At 38.8% G+C, this 20374-nt stretch overlaps 2 protein-coding genes across 2 annotated transcripts in view; one reads left to right on the top strand and one right to left on the bottom strand.

Annotated features, from left to right (window-relative positions):
• Positions 1-2667: 2667 nt before the first annotated feature.
• Positions 2668-6076, top strand: LOC107189891 (the record flags this gene model as incomplete). The annotated part of the gene is made up of 2 exons (XM_015578573.1): positions 2668-2822; positions 5848-6076. Coding segments are annotated over 2 exons (384 nt in total), but the record flags the coding sequence as incomplete, so codon positions are not given.
• A 3113-nt stretch (positions 6077-9189) lies between these two features.
• The window catches only part of LOC107191321, a 20974-nt gene continuing 9789 nt past the window's right edge, over positions 9190-20374 (bottom strand). The window contains 6 exon segments of the mRNA XM_015580327.1: positions 9190-11412; positions 13465-13775; positions 14280-14405; positions 14407-14508; positions 16985-17171; positions 17626-17831. Coding sequence (XP_015435813.1) covers positions 10905-11412; positions 13465-13775; positions 14280-14405; positions 14407-14508; positions 16985-17171; positions 17626-17831 — 1440 coding nt within the window. The 3' untranslated portion in view covers positions 9190-10904.

The raw sequence follows: 20374 nt of genomic DNA on the forward strand, positions 1-20374 counted from the left end.
AAATACGATAAAAAGATAACTTCGTAAATGGTATAATTTTTAAAGCATTTGTACGTAACGTTAGGTATAATTATTTAGGACGAGTATTTTATGTAGAATACTCTCCTTTCTTCGTCACGTTATTGGAATATTGTTAGTAGCATCAGAAATATTTATAAATTCCAATAAATATGTGTTCCAAATATGTACATTACGTTGTTAAATACAACTTCACTGTTGAGGTATGATCCTTTTCATTATTTTAGACGTCAATTACACATTCATCAACTTTTCTAACCAATAATGCTTGTAGTAAAGGCTCGTGGAAAATCTGGTGCCACGAAAGTGTAGTAATATTTTTAATACTGTATCCCTCCTTGAAGACGCAGTTGTTACAAAGTGTCAGCGAAGAATGTGAAAGAAAGTGTGAATAATTTCCTATGGCATCAATGTACTTAAAAAATATTTTCATGTATCCAGTGTTCTTACTTCTAATGTACTTTGTCTCCTCCATACTACAGGTACATTAATTTTTACTCAAAATTGTCATAAGACTATGCCATAGAATAATAATTACAAAATTTGCAAACATGATTTTAATTTTCTTTAAAGATTTTCATACATTTTATATAATTTGTAAAGATTGCGACTGAGATCGATGTGCCGGAACTTCGACTATTAGCATCGAAATTGAAACCAGACGAGTGTGTGAGATTTGTCTCCCTGGATACTCAATGTAAGTAGACCATATTTATACGTTAATAATTTACCTGAAATTAATTTTACTATTATAAAATTTCAGAAATAATCAAACAAATTGAAGAATATTCAATTTTTAAACGGTGAAATAACTAGCAGTTACTAATTTGTCACGCAATGTTGCAGATCCACTGTCCGACGGCGAAGTACAAAAACTAGCTCGGGAACAAAGCTGTTTCCGAAGACTTATAAAATGGATCTGTCAAGTAAGAACAGTTACGAAAAATACGTACCCAATCGTAAACGACATTCTTGAGCGGATTGGAAGAGTAGACTTAGTTGCATGCCTGACCAGACTTAACATGAAAGCTTCGAAGCCTCCGAAAGTAATTCGCGATGTGCAAGCAGCTGATGATTCAGAGTAAGAGTTCTTGTATAATGTGATCTCGTTATTATTACTGCCAGACATTGGATTATTTTTCATCGGGAAATGTTAACCGATATATCAATAAGAATGAAATTATCATTTCAGCATAAGGTATGGAAAAGATTAATAACACAGAAGCTGGGTAATAAAAACTAAGAATAAGTAAAGGTACATCATTTTATGTGTCAGTCGTATGCAGAATACCGTGTGTCATGGACATAGCCAGGGGTGGGCAGGGGGTTAGGTTGCCCTCCGACCCCTGGACGGAAAAAGTTGCTTTGACCCCACCCTACAAGAAAAAAAATTGAATTTAGCCACCCCCTCCCTCCCAGAGTTACAAAATTTTTGCGTAATACTTAATATTGCAGTATATTTTGAAATACGACCTCTGCTAACGATACGCATACATTTTTAACGATTTATGACTTTAACACGTTGAATGCCGTGGGGTCACCGGTGACCCCCACTCTAGGGAGTATACTTTTCAATATTATTAATAGTGTACCATAAATTGGTAAACTTCTACAAACTAAATACCAAAAGTATGATAACATAATTGACTTTAATAATTTTATATAACAATTTATTCTTCTAGACTCGGTGTAACGGAAATTTCACTTCGACACTGTGACTGAAATGTACGAAAATCCTGTGGCATTCAACGCGTTAAAAATAAAATAAAGCGTGTCTGACTACATACTGTCTTTTTCACTGTTGCCGTCGATGTGTTAATATTTTTGCACCCACCTCCTCGATTGATAACGAAAGTTACTTAGTATAAACGTTGTCGGTAAGGAAGAAACGTACGGTTGGTAGGGAAGGGATTTGGGATGTCGGTAAAGGGTTAAACTTCCGAAAACCCCCATGCTCCGAATTGTATGAAATTTTCAAAATAGGTTGTTTCTTTTTGACAAAAATGATGATTGCGAGAAGGATTTTTGGCGACTTGAAAAAAAGATTTTTACCATTTGAGTATCATTCCCTACCTTACCATACTTCGGACAGCATAGAAAGTCGTCTGTTGTTTTGGGGGGAGGGGCGGCAGCAGCATTACAGGATACTGCTCATGTTCCTTGAGTTATATGCTCACACTTCTCCCAGTTTCACCAATATAAACTTTTCTGCATGAGCAGGGTATTTTTTTAATTGTTCAGCTGACCAGCTAGCACAGTATGCCATAAACTTCCTGGGAGTGCTAGTATCAATTCAAGCTGATTTTAGACCAAGGTCTGTCTAATTCATATTAAAAACATAAGTTTTCTGAACCATTCTTGGTGTCTGTGACGTATATATTTATGTATCCTAATCTGAGAACTGTAGCAAAATCGTTTTGCTCTAATAGTTCCTTTGCCATTTTATTTATTTTTCAGAGATTATGAAGGAATTACAACCATTGCAGTGCAAGCCACCAAGCCGAAGGAGAAGGCTAGCCCAAAACCAGCCAAAGTAGACAGTAAAAAGTCAAATGAAACAATTGATAAGATTATTGGTAATGAACCGTCTCATTAACTCTGTAATTATTTCTTTAATTTTTTGCATGTTAATTAAACTTGTTTCGATCAATCACAGCACAAACATTTTTCAAGATATCACTACAGACTGCAGGAATCGTTATAGTATCCACTATACTCTTAACTTGCTGCTGTACTTTGTTTATAAGGAACAGGTTTTCGAATTTATGCGGGAGGATATTTAGAAGAAAAAAGAAGAAAAAAGGGTAAACGACATTTCTTAATACTTATCGTAACTGTATTTCGTAATTATACCTGGTGTTAATGAAAACGTGAGACACTTTCATTGGGTGGATTCTACATTCACAAGCCGGTACTCCAACAAATAAACACTACATAAATCAAGGATACTAACAATGACAAAAAAATTCATATATGAATGAAATCAAGCAGTTACTCATCCAATCCTCATATAACATGGAAATATTAATAAACATGGCTGCTAATAGTGCTATGAAGGTAAGTGCTGCTTTTTCCGTACCTTTTGCTATTAAAATTTCCCAAACTTGTTTCGTTGATATATTTTTAATTAATATATTCATTGTCACGTGACCTCGTATGGTGTCACAGTGACTGTAAAATCGCGTCATTCCACGCCAAATCAATGACTTTCTTGTAGTACGTCTTTCGATTTTTATGGAACTGTAATATGTTGTAACCTATGTGAAATAATGATGAGTTTATGTCATCCTTTTGCTGGAATCAAAGTTATTAACAAATTCTATCATATTAAAAATCGCGAAAAAGCGTGTTTCTAGCCAATGATGACTTAGCCCCACCCTATTTTCACATTATGTATAACATATTTCAAAATTAGCAAAATTCCAGAGATCGTGTACAAAAGTTATCCGCTTGGCTTGGTATGACTAAAAATGTTTCATATCAAATTTGTTTAAGTTGAGATTACATACAGCAAGCTTAATAGAACACTTGAATGTTTTTTAATTGTGATTTACGGAGATTTTAGTAACTATGTCATTTTTAAATTATTGTCGCGTTATTAAACATTCCAACATGAATTCAACAACATATTTGAAAGTTCTGTTTTTACAATAATTAACAAAAACCTATAGAAGACCAATAATTTTAATGCTTCATTCAGCAGAAAAATTGCCCCTGAAGAGAGGGTGAACCTTAGGGGTGGTTGGAGGGTGGGGAACCCCACAGTCATTTTTCTAGGCCACTCGAACTGATGCCCCTCAACTTCAATACAGTGATTATTTTGTAAATATCTCGTTAACTATTAGGTTTAGGACGTATGAAGGTCAACACATGTTCACACAGAATTTGATACTTTATCGATCTGTAGTACAAAATATAGGTCATTCCGTTAAAAAAAAATTAAAGCGATCTTGAAATCTCTGAAATACCTCCACCCACAAAAAAAGCACGTACCTTATAAGATGTGCCCCTTGAGGCTATTTAAGTTCCACGTCTCAACATTTTCATAAAGTGTACCGTTAGGTCATTACTCGAAGTGATAAGTTAGCTGAGACACAGTGTATTTTCTAAGTCGTCTCGAAACGAAGAGTGACCCTCCTCGCCTAGGAGGTCCTTTCGTCGTCGTCAACAGAAAGCTCCTCAAGGGGGATGGCTAATTTACGACGTCCGTGACGTCACGCTATCGGGCCCCGTTGCTGCGATCGCCTTACTATAAAACATTACGACAGTCATCTGGGCGTCCGGTCTTCTCCATTTTACGTTGGGAGTTCCAGTATATATGTATCTTAATATTATGATTATAAAGTGTTAAATATACATGAGACTTACAAATGTAAGTCGTATAAAACAAGTTTTGTACTTTCAATTTGAAAAGTGTGCCGTTTTCAGATTTGTCTCTGTTTTATATCTTAAACACCAATTATGCTTAATAAACAAAATGAGTAAATGTAAAACATGAAAAATCATAGAAGTAAACATTTCAGGCTGAAATTAATTTTTTTACCAAAAAAAATTTCACACTCGGCGTTTAAAGTGCAACAATGCATGCGGACGACGCTCATCGTATCTTGTGGCTCACCTTTAACCTTGTCGTGATGAAATGATTGCTTTTAGGAATTTGTCGTTTACCTACCGATCTTCGCAGCTGTCATTGAAAAATCAAATTGCTGCATTTATTAACTTTCCGCAGTACTCGTCAATCAGTAATCATTAATTGTAATTGATCAGCAATCGATAAAATTAACGTTTCAAAGGTAGATAATTCTTTCCTCTTTTAATCAACAATTAACTTTGATAAAACAAAAACTTGTCTTTTACATAACGTTGAAAATTAAGTTAATGGCAAATATTAGTTTTTTAATTAAAGTTAAAATTATAGTTTCCAAAATACGTTATAACGATATAACTGTAACAACTTCCAACACACAGTCACCACGTCAACGTGTGTCGCCAAGATCCGATGACTCGGCAATGAGTAGAGACTTCGGAAGTGCCGAAAGTGGTGTCACAGCTTGCGCGCACGCCTCATGCCCAAGGATCGCGACACAAGACAAGCGAGTGATGGGGCCTGATGTTATTGTTTATGTGGCCCCACGGGCGATTGTTTGGCCAGGCCTGACCTATTGCAATGTACAAAACCGTAAACAGATTAAAACTTAAAAACTATAAAATAAATCGATTTTTAAACAATCTTAATTATAGTTAATGATAAGCACATATACTGTTAGTCCATCGCACTGCGGTGATGCTAGAATTTGGGCCCCGCGGGAAACTCGACTGATTCTCACTCGGCGATCAACGTGTTAAAAGTAAAACCATTCACCATTCCTTTGCCCACATGTGATAGCACGTAGATGATTTGATCATTGCGTCAAGGGTGTTATTTGAAACCGCGTCTAGAAGTATATGTGGTCTAAGATTTTGCCTGTATTGTTATCAATGAATAACTCGGAAACGAAGCCTTGCAAGTAATTTTGTCAATCTTGATTTAGTTTGGCATTTGGAATCCACCCTGTGAACACTCTCACCTTATTATTACCACCCTGTCAGGTGGCTTCTTCATAGACTCCGTAAGTTTTCTGTACAAAATAAACTCGACGTTATCCTCACAGTCTCTTACTTTCTATCACTTTCAATTTTGACCAAATAGAACCAGCTTACTTTCAGCTATCTCGTTACAAAATCATGACTACTTCGACAGCGCGAGCTCATAACGAACAAATTTAATATTCTTTTCCTAAACCGATATAGTAAAAGGTATTATATGAATGAAATGTGTCTGTCGGTTAGGAAAGTAATGGCTATTAAAATGGGAGACGCAGAAGACGTGTCTAGAAGCTATGTTGTAAGAAAGCCAAGGGCAACGAGAAAGAGGAAGCCATCGTATGAATTGATGAACACGGCTACAGGAAATGTCGTTCCCGTTGCACCCTTTGAATCTAGAGAACCAGTCCCAACGGGTTGTTGCAAGTGTTACAAGAAGAGAAGAAAGACAAGAACGAGAAAATCACGCAGTTGAAAATAATAAATTAATGAACGTTTGCATATAACTTTTATGAAATGTTTTACTGCATTTGTGTAACGGTCTCGAAATGATTGCAGCCAAGCATTCGAATATGGACGACTTATTTGTCGCCTTTCGGCAAACAATTGTTTCGTATGACTACAACGAGAGAAGGCAGTCATCGGCCAGCCACGTGGGAAGTCACTTCTTATATTATTACTTTTATATTAAATAAATGTTTAAAAAATAAAACGTTAATAATAAACGTTTGAGTAACAATCAATATCTACTTCTGACAATACCGTTGATTCCAAAACCTACATACAGTAATTCAGAAAACTCTCCGTACCCTGTGCTTGTAATGATTTAATCCTCTACAGGGTGTCCCAAAATAGCTTCGACTCCGGGGAATGAGGGGTTCCTGGGATGATTTGAAACAACTTTTTCCTTAGAAAACTTGTTGTCCGAGGCTTCGTTAACGAGATATTAACGAAAAACCTCGACCAATCAGAGCCCAAGTCTGTCGGTCGAGTTCCCGCGGTAGCATTAGCTATCAATCGCAGCCCGCAGCCGACGCTACCGCGAGAACTCGGCCGACAGACTCGCGCTCTGATTGGTCGGGGTTTTTCGTTACTACCTCGTTAACGAAGCCTCGAACAACAATTTTTTTAAGGAAAAAATTGGTTTAAATCATTCCAGGAACCCCTCATTCCCGGGAGTCGAAGCCATTTTGGGACACCATGTATAGCAGAAATGCTCACGAGTTATTCCCGAGCCCGTATTCCCCTCCGGAGCGTACCTCCATTATGAGACTCAGAGTCTTAAACCGGTATGATTTGATACCAGATATAGTACCGAAAACCGAAACAAAAACCGGTATTTTTTCGGTTTCTATAAGGGTAGGGCTTATATAGGGCGAAGGTACAATTGAAAATATCGGTATTTTACGTTTCGGTAGAAGCTCGGATACAGGATGACGCAGGACGTCTTCCTGCCACGTCCTCCCGCCACGACTCCATCGTAGCAGCTTGAGTCCCATATTGGGGGTACCCTCCAGAGGGCAATATGAGCTCGGGAACAACTCGTGAGCATCTCTGCTCTTTAGTATGATTAGAATAAATACTATTACAGTGGACTTTAACCATATTGCCATAGTCGGGGCTGTAGGGCAGTAAAATGGCAATAACTTCAAGCCCTTTCCATGCTAAGTTCTGTCGTTACAGCCTAGGTCTCAGCGCCTGCGCAAAAGCTAAATTGTTCTGGTCCGCCGGCGCACGCAACGTGGCGGGAGAGCGAATTTGTGTGCTTGAAAGTACGAGTGAAGGGGAAGTGCCTTGCGTGGCAATATAGTTAGAGTCCACTTTGATGTAGGATCACGCAATCCAGTAAATCCTCGATGAGTGTTTGAAGGCTTCCAGACACTGACAAGGAGAAATCTCCAGGTGGTAACAATGATTTTGTAATAAGGTTTGGTACAGCAATAGAGCTTAGAATTCTGAAGCCAATGATACTTGTTTCAGACGCGTATGGCCATTAGTTTATGAAATATTTAATATTCAGTGCCGAGGCGCCTTCGAACACTCATCGAGGATTTACTGTAGTACGTCTTTTAAAAAATGTTCGATACTGGCCGTAGCTTTCGGATAATGTGATTGCCAGCCCACACGAGAGTGTGAATAGTTAACCGACTACTTTGGACATTTATTAAACGATTTATGGCAAATTTAAAGTCTGTTTCGGAATCAAAATGTCAGAGACGCGTTCGACATAAGTAGACTGCGGATGTTTATGCATTATACCGTCGCCTAACTTGCGAAACGTAGCAAAATAAAGACTCCAGTAAAATGTAATATTATGAATGCATTATTATTAACATATTAAAACCCATAGTATAGAAAAGAAATTTCTGCGCAATTTTGTTTTTTCCACAGTGTCCACCGTAATACACTCGCTCATCGTGAACTTACATCAGCGAATTTGTAGTCATGATAAGACTTTTATTGTCATTCTATCCCATATTACAGACTTACTAAATTTTATCTATCTAAATTCAGCATTATCGTCGAATCAGCGTTCGAGTTATTTTTATTAAAATTGTATATATCGTACATAATACTAATGAACAGTGAGAATCTGACAAAGAGATCTCGGTTGAACTGTATTATTCACTCGCTTAGTGCTTGCTCACCATTAGTGAAGAAATTTGGTCCAATTAGAAAGATTTTATCGTTCTTGGATTAACGTTCACGAAGCGACGCAGCGTGTAGGTACTAATCGGTGGAACAGTATACTACATTTTTGTGTCACGTATGTTCAGGGGAATCAAAATAGATATTGCCGTCGTATAATATTTATTAACTCCCTCTCAACACGACGAGATCATGTGTTGGATTCTGGTTCAGCACCGACCTCACATTAATGCATTCGCCTAACCTATATTATGTGTACGTAGTCACACGTGCACGCTTGTGTATACACATATGTACATAAAACATGTGTGCGCGAAACAATGTAGTATCGTTACGAAATTAAGAGAAACACTTTACCGTCTTCATTGTTGTTACATTTATTCAGTCGACACAGGTAAATCTCAAATAATGATCCTCTTGTCAGCTATCTTTGCTGATAATACAGTAGTGTTCCGCTATACGTTAGGCCAAGTTGGTCCGTTAAATGCGTCTGCTTATCCCCACTACTGAAGGTGGGGGGCGGAGGAAAGTTTCTACCATTGCAACCAATCAAGTAACGTAACACACCAGTGGCTTCCTTTCCACGAGCCGAAGGCTAAAAGTTTGGGAGCCAAAAAAAAAGATTAAAAGTCTGCGCATCGGCAAAACAACACTAATGCTACGATGAACAATTTTTATTTTGGGTTCTTTTTAATAAAATTTTTATTATCATATTGATGAGATTTTTCTGATTACAATGATACCACACGCGGTATCGTAAACAGTAAAGAAAAAGTGAGTCAACAGTTCTGATGATTTAGAAATGATCAAAATTACAGTAAAGGCTCCACGAGAATTGAATAGGAAGTTTCTCGTGAGAGATTCTACTTCATCCCCTCCACTGTGGGAGGGAGAACGTGGAACTTGTCAGGCGCATAATTTATTGCGCCACCCCCCCCCTCTCGCTTTGTTGCCGAGGCTCAGACGTCGGTCAAAAAATAGATTTATGAAGAAGTGTTGAAACGATTTGCGGTGCACCGTGGAAGTTTTGAAGCGGTCCAGAGTTTCAGACTCTCATAGAGCTTTTACTGTATATCGTGTTTGGTGTCTCATTTTAATCAGAAAAATCTCTTCAATATGTTAACAGAATTTTCATTAACAAAGAACTAAAAAAGTAAAAAAGTATTATCGCAGCATTAATGTTCTCTCATCGATACGCGGGCATTTAAACTTTTGTTGGCTACCTCGACGCTCTGTGCCTTTTCCTATTTTAATTGCTGTCCTATTCTACCACCATCGCTGTCGGCAAAGTGCAAAGGCGCGAGCTGCGGAAGCCCGACCTAGAATTTATGACGTTGCAAAACGCATCGACTTGGACCGATATAAGGTCCAAAACGGATCCGACGTTTGAACGTACAACGGAGCTTTACTGTAATGCTCGTGTAAGGGTACTTTCACTAGGCTATAACAAATGTTCCCTGATAGATAACAGAAGAAGGTAACATAGGTGTGACTTAATTCAAGACGAAGGCGAACGAAATCTGTGCCTCAACTAACAAATCATGATGAAACTTTACAGGTATACAGGTACACAGTAATGTATAGGTACAACATAAATTCTAGAGACTTTATGTTCAAAACACATAAATCCCCATAAAGCTGCAAAACGTGTTAATCGTGCCAAAAATGTATAATGGTGCTTTCATCGGAGGACCAGAAAAACCTTTCTTGATATCATTAAATGTCACCCTTATTCCAGTTGCCAGAATCTAAGAGTTTTGTTAGAAATGAAGATCCCTACGAAGCGTTGTTCAAACAGTGATGTTATCCGAAGAATACAAACGTATCCTCTTGTAAAGTTTCATCAAAATTTTCCTTTTTAATAGGGTTCCTCGCAACGCAAACAATTCGTCGGATATAAATCGCTAGATTTTAAAAATGTCACACGCCCTACGCGTTCGCTATAGATTAGATACTGGATGTCCTAGATACATATTATACATATACGAACTACGGCTGAGTATTGATCTCCTATAGATATGCCTACGTTTTGTAAATACATTGTGCGGACTTACAGGTGTGTTCGACAAGAATGTGCCAACGAGACAACGGTATTAATTATCAAATCTCAAGTTATAGCCGACAATGTAGGCCGAGGCTGTAGGCCTTATGTAATAACATCCACGGAACCTACCGCAGATCGGATCCATTCAGAACGGAAACAGACTTGTAGGTAATAATTACATATAAGATATAAAATTGTGAAAGAAGCACCATAGCGTAAGAGATGGGTGATCGAGCGGGAAAGCGGTGTTGTGTTTTAGGTACTTTCCCGGTCGATCGTGAGTCCTTCTCACGTAGAAAAATATCATTTGTCAGCTTATCAATGAGCGTCGAGGGATACCCTTGTCACTCGGCTCCATGGCAAACACCGTTCTCATGAACGAGACTTGTGCAGGGTGAACCGTGAAAGATAGAAAGAATTGACGAAGGCAGCCCGCGATAGATTCTGACGTAGACTGAACGTGGAGATTCTAACGTGGAGATTCTGACGTGAAGAAGCGATTTCCACTGAAAAGCTAAGGGCCACCGTAGTTGTAGAAATAAGTTCTAGCCACTTTTGGGGTGCCGGTGAAGTTACTGATATCCCAGAGGACGTCGACGATGGTCTTCTGCTACCTGGCCGACTTGGACACGGGTCCTGTCTTCATTCGTTGCGTTATCATCGGCGCTGGTTCCAGTTTCGGCAGCAAGCATTCGGTGCTCAGATCCATCCACGTTTTCCTGACGCTCTCGGTCAGTTGGTTCTTGTATTTGTAGGCCGTTCTGTCGACCACTGATTGGGTCTTTATACAGTCATCGCCACCGAATTCGCAGACCCGATAGTGATGGAGGATCGCAGCTTCCGAGGGCACGTTCAGAGTCCCGTGGCCTGGAATAAACTCCCAGACGAAATGATTGCCGGCTTCGACTACGTTTTGAGGTCTGCATATATACTTCGAGCGCTGCTTGTGTGGATGTAGCTTCGCCCTGCGTCTCGTCTTCCTCAGTGTGATTAGGCCAGCCTCGATAGGCGTTCGACTGGTCACTATGAACGGATCATCGGCCCACTGAAGGTAAAAGAAAGCGTTCTGGAACGAATACGCTCCGGTGGACTTGGTGTTTATGCGACTGCTCATCCACCTGGAGAACATCAAACAATATTCCTCAGCAAGCTTAACAATATCTAGAGCAACGCTACACAACTGCCCAGTCAGCCAAATCTGCAAAGCCAAATTTTATCCACTGCCTGTTATAAAGTTATGGCTACAAGTTTGATGCAAGATTTGTTATAAACAACTTGCGTGCACATTGGCAGCAACATATGCAGCAAATTGGCTTGCGCAAACCTTGTTTCAATTTGCTTTACCATTCTCTCAGCTGGCGTTGCCTGAAAAACCAAAGTCAAATGCGGAAACAAATGGTTATGGCTTTTTAGATAACTTTTGTCAATTATTGTTGGCAATTTGCTCGAAACTTGTCCACAACTGGTTATCAGGGTGGACTGCTTTTGGGCATCTGTCGTTGCTCGCAGGTAAATCGTGGAAGACTGTCACCAGGGATAAACATACGATACGCGATCATGGAATTGTTGCCCAAAGTTACTCAGCTTTTTACGGTTATACGGCTTAAAATCTAACCGTTGGTAGATTTTCTACAAGGTTTTATTCGAATCAGTGAGTAACACCTTCCACAGTTGTCATGTCAATCATTCTGAATTTCAAAGTAATTACATGATCGTTGAGATTTGAACGCGAATCATTGGAGATTTGAATGCGCCCGAAGAAACTCGCCGAATAAGATCCCTTGTCGCAGAAAGGTGCACAAGAGTTGTGCAATGCTGATCTAGACGCTGATGCAACTCGAAAAGTGTGTTTCCAATTGCAAGGTAAGTGAAAAGCATACAATAGTAATTTTTTGTTTATAAACGTTCAGAACGTGAGTGCAGATATCTGGCAAGGGGCATACAGATAGGGTGGATAGTATTCGAACAAGTGTGTTTCAAATAAGTTTTCAATATATTCACAAGTTGTACCCGCTAAAAATGTACCATATTTTCGGAGGATTAATTTCAAAAGTCTCTTCGAAAGTTTTTCATGATACTATTGAAATATCGTAATAGTTCTAGGTTCCTACTCTTTGGTTACTTTTTCATTATTTTCGACTTTCAAAATAAAAACATATGCCAAAAATATTAAGTATGAAGGCTGCACTAGATACTTTTGTGCAACAAGTGGAGTCCTGGGTATTCATACAAAAGGTACACTGATATATGCATTAAATTCATAATTAATACTGGAACTAGATTACAATTATTAACAAATTAAAGAACAATTATTGTATATTGTAATTGTATTTGTCTAATTATCCGAAATTGGGAGAAGATAATTATCACAATTGCTATGTGTTTTCCTAAGTTTCTTTGTAGTAAAACCAATCGGACGTGTATAGTATAACAATCCCACTGTACTTTCTTTCTTGCGAGTTGATAACATACAAACTCAGGACGCTTGATGTACCCGGGTACCCCGATTATTATTGAACAATTGTGAACATTTTGTTTATTCACAAAAAAGTTTAAATGATGAAGATTAACTTTTAGGTATCAGCCTTTCATGTGTAATTGTAAGGTTATTTTATGAAGCGTTTGTAGAAGAGAGTAACTTTTGTGTACCGGTGTATAAAAGTTGTTGAACTCTCGTCCATGTGAATCACAATAATGCCAAAACTGCAGATGTTTATACAAATATATTAGGGTGTAAACTAAGTCCTTGCGTTTTTTAGGGTTTTTTTAGGGGATAATACATAGGAGATTTTCTAACGAATTCTGTAATCTCCTTTGTTATTTGCCAATCGCAGCGCGGAGCCAACGCTACCGCGGGAGCTCCGCCGGCAGACTCGCGCTCTGATTGGTCAGGGTTTTTCGTTAATATCTCGTTAACGAAGCCTCAGATAATATTTTTACTAAGGAAAAACTTATTTCAAATGGACTCACGAATCTCCCATTTCCAGGTCCTCCAACATTTTTGAATCAGATGTATAGATTCTTTGTAAAGTTTTTAAGTAAGTGATAATTTGTTAACACAGAATTAAAAGCTGTGTTGCATCGCGCAAACATCGAGAATACTCCCGTAAATCGACAAAATAAATAAATAAACAAAATTGGTGAATATTATTCATTACGAAAAATCTCACCTTATGAGATCAATGGTTGTGTCATTGTGCCTTGGTATAATGAACTCGTCGAGATCCACCAATGCCACATACTCGTATTTGTACATGGATCGATAAAGGCAATCATTCAGAGCAGCGAACAATCCCTCCGTTCGAATTTCACGCTGCGAGACCATGTCTAAATGATGCCAGGGTAGCACGGTCACGAGACCTTTCGCTTCGTAATACTTCAGTGCGCATCCGGCCTCCGTACCAACTGTGTCATTGTAAAGAGTCACATGCGTCGCGCCAAGTAGCCCATACAGCTCGATAAACTCCACAAGTTGCAGCACCTACGACATTTTCACACGTTAGATATTTGAAATGTTTCTTTACTTTTCTTTTATTTTTTTTACTGAAAATTCTTCAATTTGACTCAATTGAGCTTAGCTGAATACAGGGTGTAACAAAAATGTTAGAGGACCCAGAAATGGGAGACTCGGGAGATTATTTGAAACAAATTTTTCCGTAGCAAAATGTTATCCGAGGCTTTGTTAACCAGATATTACCGAAAAACCCCCACCAATCAGAGCGCGAGTCTGTCGGCTGACTTCCCGCGGTAAAGTTGGCTACGCGCTGGGATTGCTAGCCAACGCTACCGCGGGAAGTCGGCTGGCCGACTCGCGCTCTGATTGGTCGGGGTTTTTCGTTAATATATGATTAACGAAGCCTCGGATAACACTTTTGCTAAGGGAAAACTGATTTCAAATCACCTCAGGAATCTCCCATTTCCGGGTCCTCCAACATTTTCGTTACACTCGGTAGAACTTTGTTGAAATTTTCAAGGCCTTACGCACTCTGTTGTAATCGTAGTGCAGAGGCTTCACGCAAATGGCCAGCAGTTCCTTGTTTTCCGTCCTGGATTCTGGCCGGTTTTGGACAAGAATGCGATTGGTCGGGACTGCTTTCAGCCTGGCCACGACGACTCACCGTTTCCGGTACTCTATCACTAGCGGGCGATTCCTTAGGCAGTGGGCAGATCACGAAACAGGCGCTGTATTTCAAATTCCAATTCTCTCTGATAACCTGTCGGGTCGCGATTGGTATACTTATTAATTCGAATAAAAAAAAATCTTATCATAGAATCCAAATGTTTGTCATAAAACCCAGATAGCACATGATGCCCAGTGACGCCTTGAAGACGGCTTAAAGGCGCCTTAGACCTAAAATAGCCGTAAAATGGGCGTCTTCCAAGCGTCATGTGCTGTCTGGGAAATAAGTCATCGATTAATAAGATAGATTCAATGTGCAATTAAATCAGAACAGGATAGCATTCTCAAATACCTGGTGTCAAAAAGTCATGGTTGCGAATAAGCAATAGGAAAATTGAGATTGAAACTCCAATTTTATTGCGTCATTTTAATATATTTTATTAATTTTCCAAAAATTGTTTGTCAATATTGAGGTTCTTTGATTCCCATTTGAGTTTGTATATTTTTGCTAATTTCGGATGCAAATCATCAGTTACGGAAGTAAGGAAGTGACATTAATTTGCCAAATAAATAGCAGAATCTTAATAATAAAATTTAGGTAGTGTAAAATACATATAAATTTTTGTACATGTTACGATAAGTAAGTGTATTTTGAGAAAGCGATACCATGGCGATACGGCTCATCGCGGCATCGGCACACGCCACGCGACGTACATTAAACTTTATTTCATTTTTTAATGTTCCCGAAATTGCTCCATCTTTTTGAGACGCGTATTTTAAAACTGAAAATTCGAGGAATCCAGTGGTATTTTTCCCAAATTGATCCATGGGTGGAAACAGGGTCAAATCGGCACTTGAAAATGTACCTTTAATTGTTATTGTATTTATTAACAATAAATAAAATGTTGTGCATACAGTTAGCTAAATCGTTTCTTTACTTTAAAACGAGAGCAAGATCAATGCTCTATGTTTAAAAATAACCAAAATATTGTGGTTGAAGTGATGTCATGTCAGCTGATTTCGTCCAATTTTTCAAAAATTTGACATTAAATATTTCGGAAACGGTTTGCAATAGGAAACTAAAATTTGACATGGTCCATTTTTTCGGGGTTATCAACAAATGCTGTAAATTGAAAAAAGATCGGTCACTATAACCAAAATTCCCTGTGCGTTTTGATAAGGAATGGCTCCTAGTGAAGCATCTGATAAATTTAAAACAATCAGCCTCTTACGGGGCCACCAATTTTTGTAACGTAGAAACAACACGTTCGATTAAAAATACACTAAGTGATCGTGTCGGGTGATCAATGTTAGTGGTTGTCTAGTGAAGTGAATACATATTCGGTGCAATAATGCACTTAACGTTACGACTGTTAACCTCGGCTGGTGCCGTACACTTGCGACCACCTGTGGACTAGGTGCTACCCTTTCATAAACCATTTCGTCCGTCGATGACCAGTATCAGTACAGTGACCTAATGAATGCTTTGCAAACTGCAGATGAATTTCCGAAAGGGTGAGTTCTATTCAATTTATGTAAGGACGGGATCTTTGAGCGGTTGGAATGAGCAAAGTTCTCTTGTGAGTTGAAACGATGGAATATATATTTATTTAGAGGTTATCGAGGTTGCCTCGAGCTAAGGCTGCAGCGGACTCCCCCCAAACCCGCCGCCACCACTCTCCCGTATTCCCGCCTGTATTTAACGGCGATAATTCTGTAAGTGTTCATACGTAAATTTTTCTTCGGGCTTAAGGAGACTTGTTCATTATCCGTAACATTGTTAACCGTTATTAAGCTACGTTCATTTTCTGTTACGTTACCTTTTCGTTAATACATTATTTGAAAAGGAAATTTACGTAATCCTTACCACCTCACTCCAAATAATTATTTTCGATTCTGTTTTAAAAAAAAGGAACCGTGTATTCGTCTTTCTACGTTACACATTATTTGCCTCCATTTATGCTTTATTCATTAATCACTTTAAGTGACAAACAAAAATGAGAAAAAGTTGGATTTTATTGGTTACGTCTTTTTATTAGCTACTGTACGTAGTTTCCTTCGATGCATGCCGACTTTTTTGTTTGTTGCTTTGTAATAGAAGCGCAACTCGTAGCCATCGCTACGGCGGGAGCTCGGCCGGTAGACTCGCGCTCTAATTGGCCGGGGTTTTTCGTTAATATCTCGTTAACAAAGCATCGGATAACATTTTGGTTAAGGAAAAACTTGTTTCAAATCACCTCACGAGTCTCCCATTTCCGGGTCCTCTAACATTTTTGTTACACTCTGTATGTCGCGCGGCGTGTGCAAATTCCGCGATTAGCCAAAAGTCTTATACCGGCTTTACATAAACGTTCCTGCGTGGGCGATTGCGTCACATGCCGGTGTGCAAATAAATTTATTCGAAGTGAATTTATTCAACCCGTCAAATAACTAAGGGTCTAAGAGAAAATCGAACAGCAAATCGATAGAGCAGAAAAAACTTAAACGCGACCTTCATTACGGAGAAAGTTGGTGCTATTTTTTTTTTAACGTAACTAAAATTTATGATTTCATTCGGTTCGTTAACACACCTTCACTTTAGCGGTTACCGTTAGGGAAGCGGTGACGTTTCCACCATTCTCCGTTTGGTACCAAAACCTACACCACACGCGTTCCGGTCCTCTTGTCTTTGTCGCGCTTATAATGCGCACCATGCCCTGATTTTTAACACCACCGACCCTGTCGTCGAAGTATGCTGAATATACGAAAAATTTGAACCTGGGAAAAATTTATTCCCATTAGTATTGGACAAAAACATTGAATTCAGAAGAATATTTCAACAACGTTATTTGAGAACGATGAATCAATTTAACTATGCATAGAAAAAATTTGTTTGAGTTGGATTTGAGGTTTTACTCCCCCCGAAGGATCATCAGAACCTAAGTGCAAACAATACATATTCAGAAGAAAACCTTAGAATTCAGAGGGGGATGTAAAATTTACATTAATATTGGAAGAAATTATGTCAGAAAGTTAAATTAAAATACCTCCACTTTAAAAAAATTGATCTGATCATGTTTCTGATTATGAGTAGGATATGAGGATACTTAAGGGGAAGTTAAACTTAAAAATAGATATTCAAACATTTTATTGGATTTCTCTTAATGGGTTCACCGAAAGTTCAACGTGAACAATAAATATTTAGAAAACTGTTATCGGTGTTGGTACAGACCTGGTTTTCGTGACTGGTAACCATTCGGCGTCCGTGATCCTCACGCTCTGATCGAGTTGAGGTAGACGAGCTTCTAAGTTTGGTGGTAAGCTTGGTAAACCTCTCGGGTCGGGTTGTATCGCGGTCTTTTGCCCTCCGTCTTCTCCGTGCACAAGTAATCCAATATGATCGTCAAAGCTACCCTTCAATCCGATATAATCTTCAGCCTGCGAGAGCCAAACGGAACCGTTTCATAATCTTCCCCCTAGAGGGGACACATACAAATATACAAGGTGTAACAAAAATGTTGCAGGTGCCTGAAACGTGTCACTGGGAGGCGATTTCGAAAAAGTTTTTCCTTAGCAAAAATGTTATCCGAGGCTTCGTTAACGAGGTATTAAATAAAATCGAACTTTTATCATATTTTGTTTGTCATTTAAAGTGATTAATGAATAAAGCATAAATGGAGGAAAGTCATGTGTAATGTAAAAAAACGAATACACAGTTCTTTGTTTAAACAGATTCGAAAATAATCATTATTTGAAGTGAGATGATAAGGAATACGTAAATTTTCTTTACAAATAACGTATTAACGAAAAGGTAATGTAACAGAAAATTTACGTACAGACACTTGCAGAATTATCGCCGGAAATAAGTCATAGCCTGCGTTAAATTAAAAAAATAATAATCAGCAATGAATTGAATAGAACTCACCCTTTTGGAAATTCATCTGCAGTTCGCAAACCTGTGTGCCTAGTCACTGGACCGATCCTGGTCATCGACGGACAAAACGATTTATGGCAGCCGTAGTTAAGAGTTGTAATGTCAAGTGCGTCCAAGTTATTCCACCGAATATGTATTCACTTCATTGCACAAGCACTAACACTGATCACCCGACACGATCACTTAATGTATTTTTAATCGAACGCGTCGTTCCTACGTTACGACAATTGGTGGCCCCAACAGGGGTCGATTGTTTTCAATTTATCAGCTGTTCCACGTAGCCAAACGCTTGCATAGCAGCAACCCCATTTCCGTTATTATGTGCGCACTACCAGAACATTGCGTAATACTCCTGTGAAGTGAACATCTCTGTTGCCCAATTACTAACCGACTAACAGAATTTTTCCGCAAGAGCTTCCTCTACCCTAAGTAGTTTTCCATCGTTCCATTGCGAGTTCACTCTTACCACGGCAATAAGATTTAGGTAACAAGAAAACCAGAGAAGCAGGAAAAAACATTTCACCGACACACGTTGAGTTGATGCTGTTTGGCCGTTCAAGCACCTTAGCAGAGGTCGAAGCGGATGTTTCACTATAGAACGCAGGGACCGTTTATACCTGCAGCTTGAGTTTCAATCATTTGAGGATCGACCAGCAATGCATACCGTAACAGAAATATCTGGAAATCGTAAAAGTGCACTATCTGTTTAATTATATGCATTGAAGTACTCCATCTTACATGAAATACGAGAAAACATCAAACATAATAGGGTCATTCCACGCCAAATCGAACACTTGTTTTTCTCTATGTCTGGGATTTTATTGAAAATGTGCTATGATGTAATCGACGTAGAATTGGGGGGGGGGTGAAGTCACCATTTTTCGAGTTTCGAATTGGTTTAGAAAATACAGGCCATATTCGTGAAAATGGATTGTACTCATGAATTTATATCTTGGAAACTATCTGTCATATTCGGTTAATTCCTCCTTCTGTTCTAATCGAAAAGGACCAGCCTTCCTGAATAAATTTCTTCCAGGTCAAAAAATCATTTTTGCAATAGTAAAAATTATAAACAAATTCTTATTGTACAAAGTTTATCTCGAGATCGCAATGTTTAAAATCCGAAAAAAAAAACACTACCATACTCGTTGAAGTATTTTCCATAAATATTAACGTCGCAGTAAGCTATTAGACAATGGTGCGCCTCGGTTCAGGTAAAAGAACTGGGCGCTCCGCTATTACGGTCGACTACCGTGCTGTTACCACTCTAGATTATTTCAATTTGAACTCACAATGTAACGATAGAAAACTACTAGAGGGCAGAGGAAGTTCCTGCAGAAAAAATTTGTCAGTCAGTTAGCAATAGGGCGACAGAGATGTTCAGTTCACAGGAGTATTACACAATGTTCTGGTGGTACGTCCAGAATAACGGAAATGCGGCTGCTGCAGTGCAAACGTTTGGTTACGTGGAACACCTGCTAAATGGAAAACAATCAGCCCCTTTTGGGGCCACCAATTTTCGTAACGTAGGAACAACACGTTTGATTAAAAAAATGTTAAGTGATCGTGTCAGGTGATCAGTGTCAGTACTCGTGCAGTGAAGTGAATACATATTTGGTGTATTCCCGGGCGCAATTGACGTTACGACTCTTAACTCGACTAGTGCCGTACACCTTCGATCACCCGCGAACTGAGCGCTACCCTGCCATAAACCGTTTCGTCCGTCGATGACCAGGATCGGTCCAGTGACCTAGTGACACAGGTTTGCAAACCGCAAGTGAATTTCGGAAAGGGTGAGTTTTATTTCATTAATTGGTTATTATTATTATTTGAATTTCAATTTTTCTTCGGACTTTTTAAAGAGACTTGTTTATTATTATCAACGACGTTAGCCGTTATTAAACAACAAATTTTTATCTCAATAACGAACTACCGTTACGATCGGTTTACGTTCATTATTTCTTACATTACTTTTTCGTTTATACGTTACTGTATTCATTTATCTGTCCCCTAAGGATTACAAAGAGTTTCCGTTCCTTTTCCCTAC

The sequence above is a fragment of the Dufourea novaeangliae genome, unplaced genomic scaffold, assembly GCF_001272555.1.
Source record: "Dufourea novaeangliae isolate 0120121106 unplaced genomic scaffold, ASM127255v1 scaffold11, whole genome shotgun sequence".
In the NCBI taxonomy this organism is placed as follows: domain Eukaryota; kingdom Metazoa; phylum Arthropoda; class Insecta; order Hymenoptera; family Halictidae; genus Dufourea; species Dufourea novaeangliae.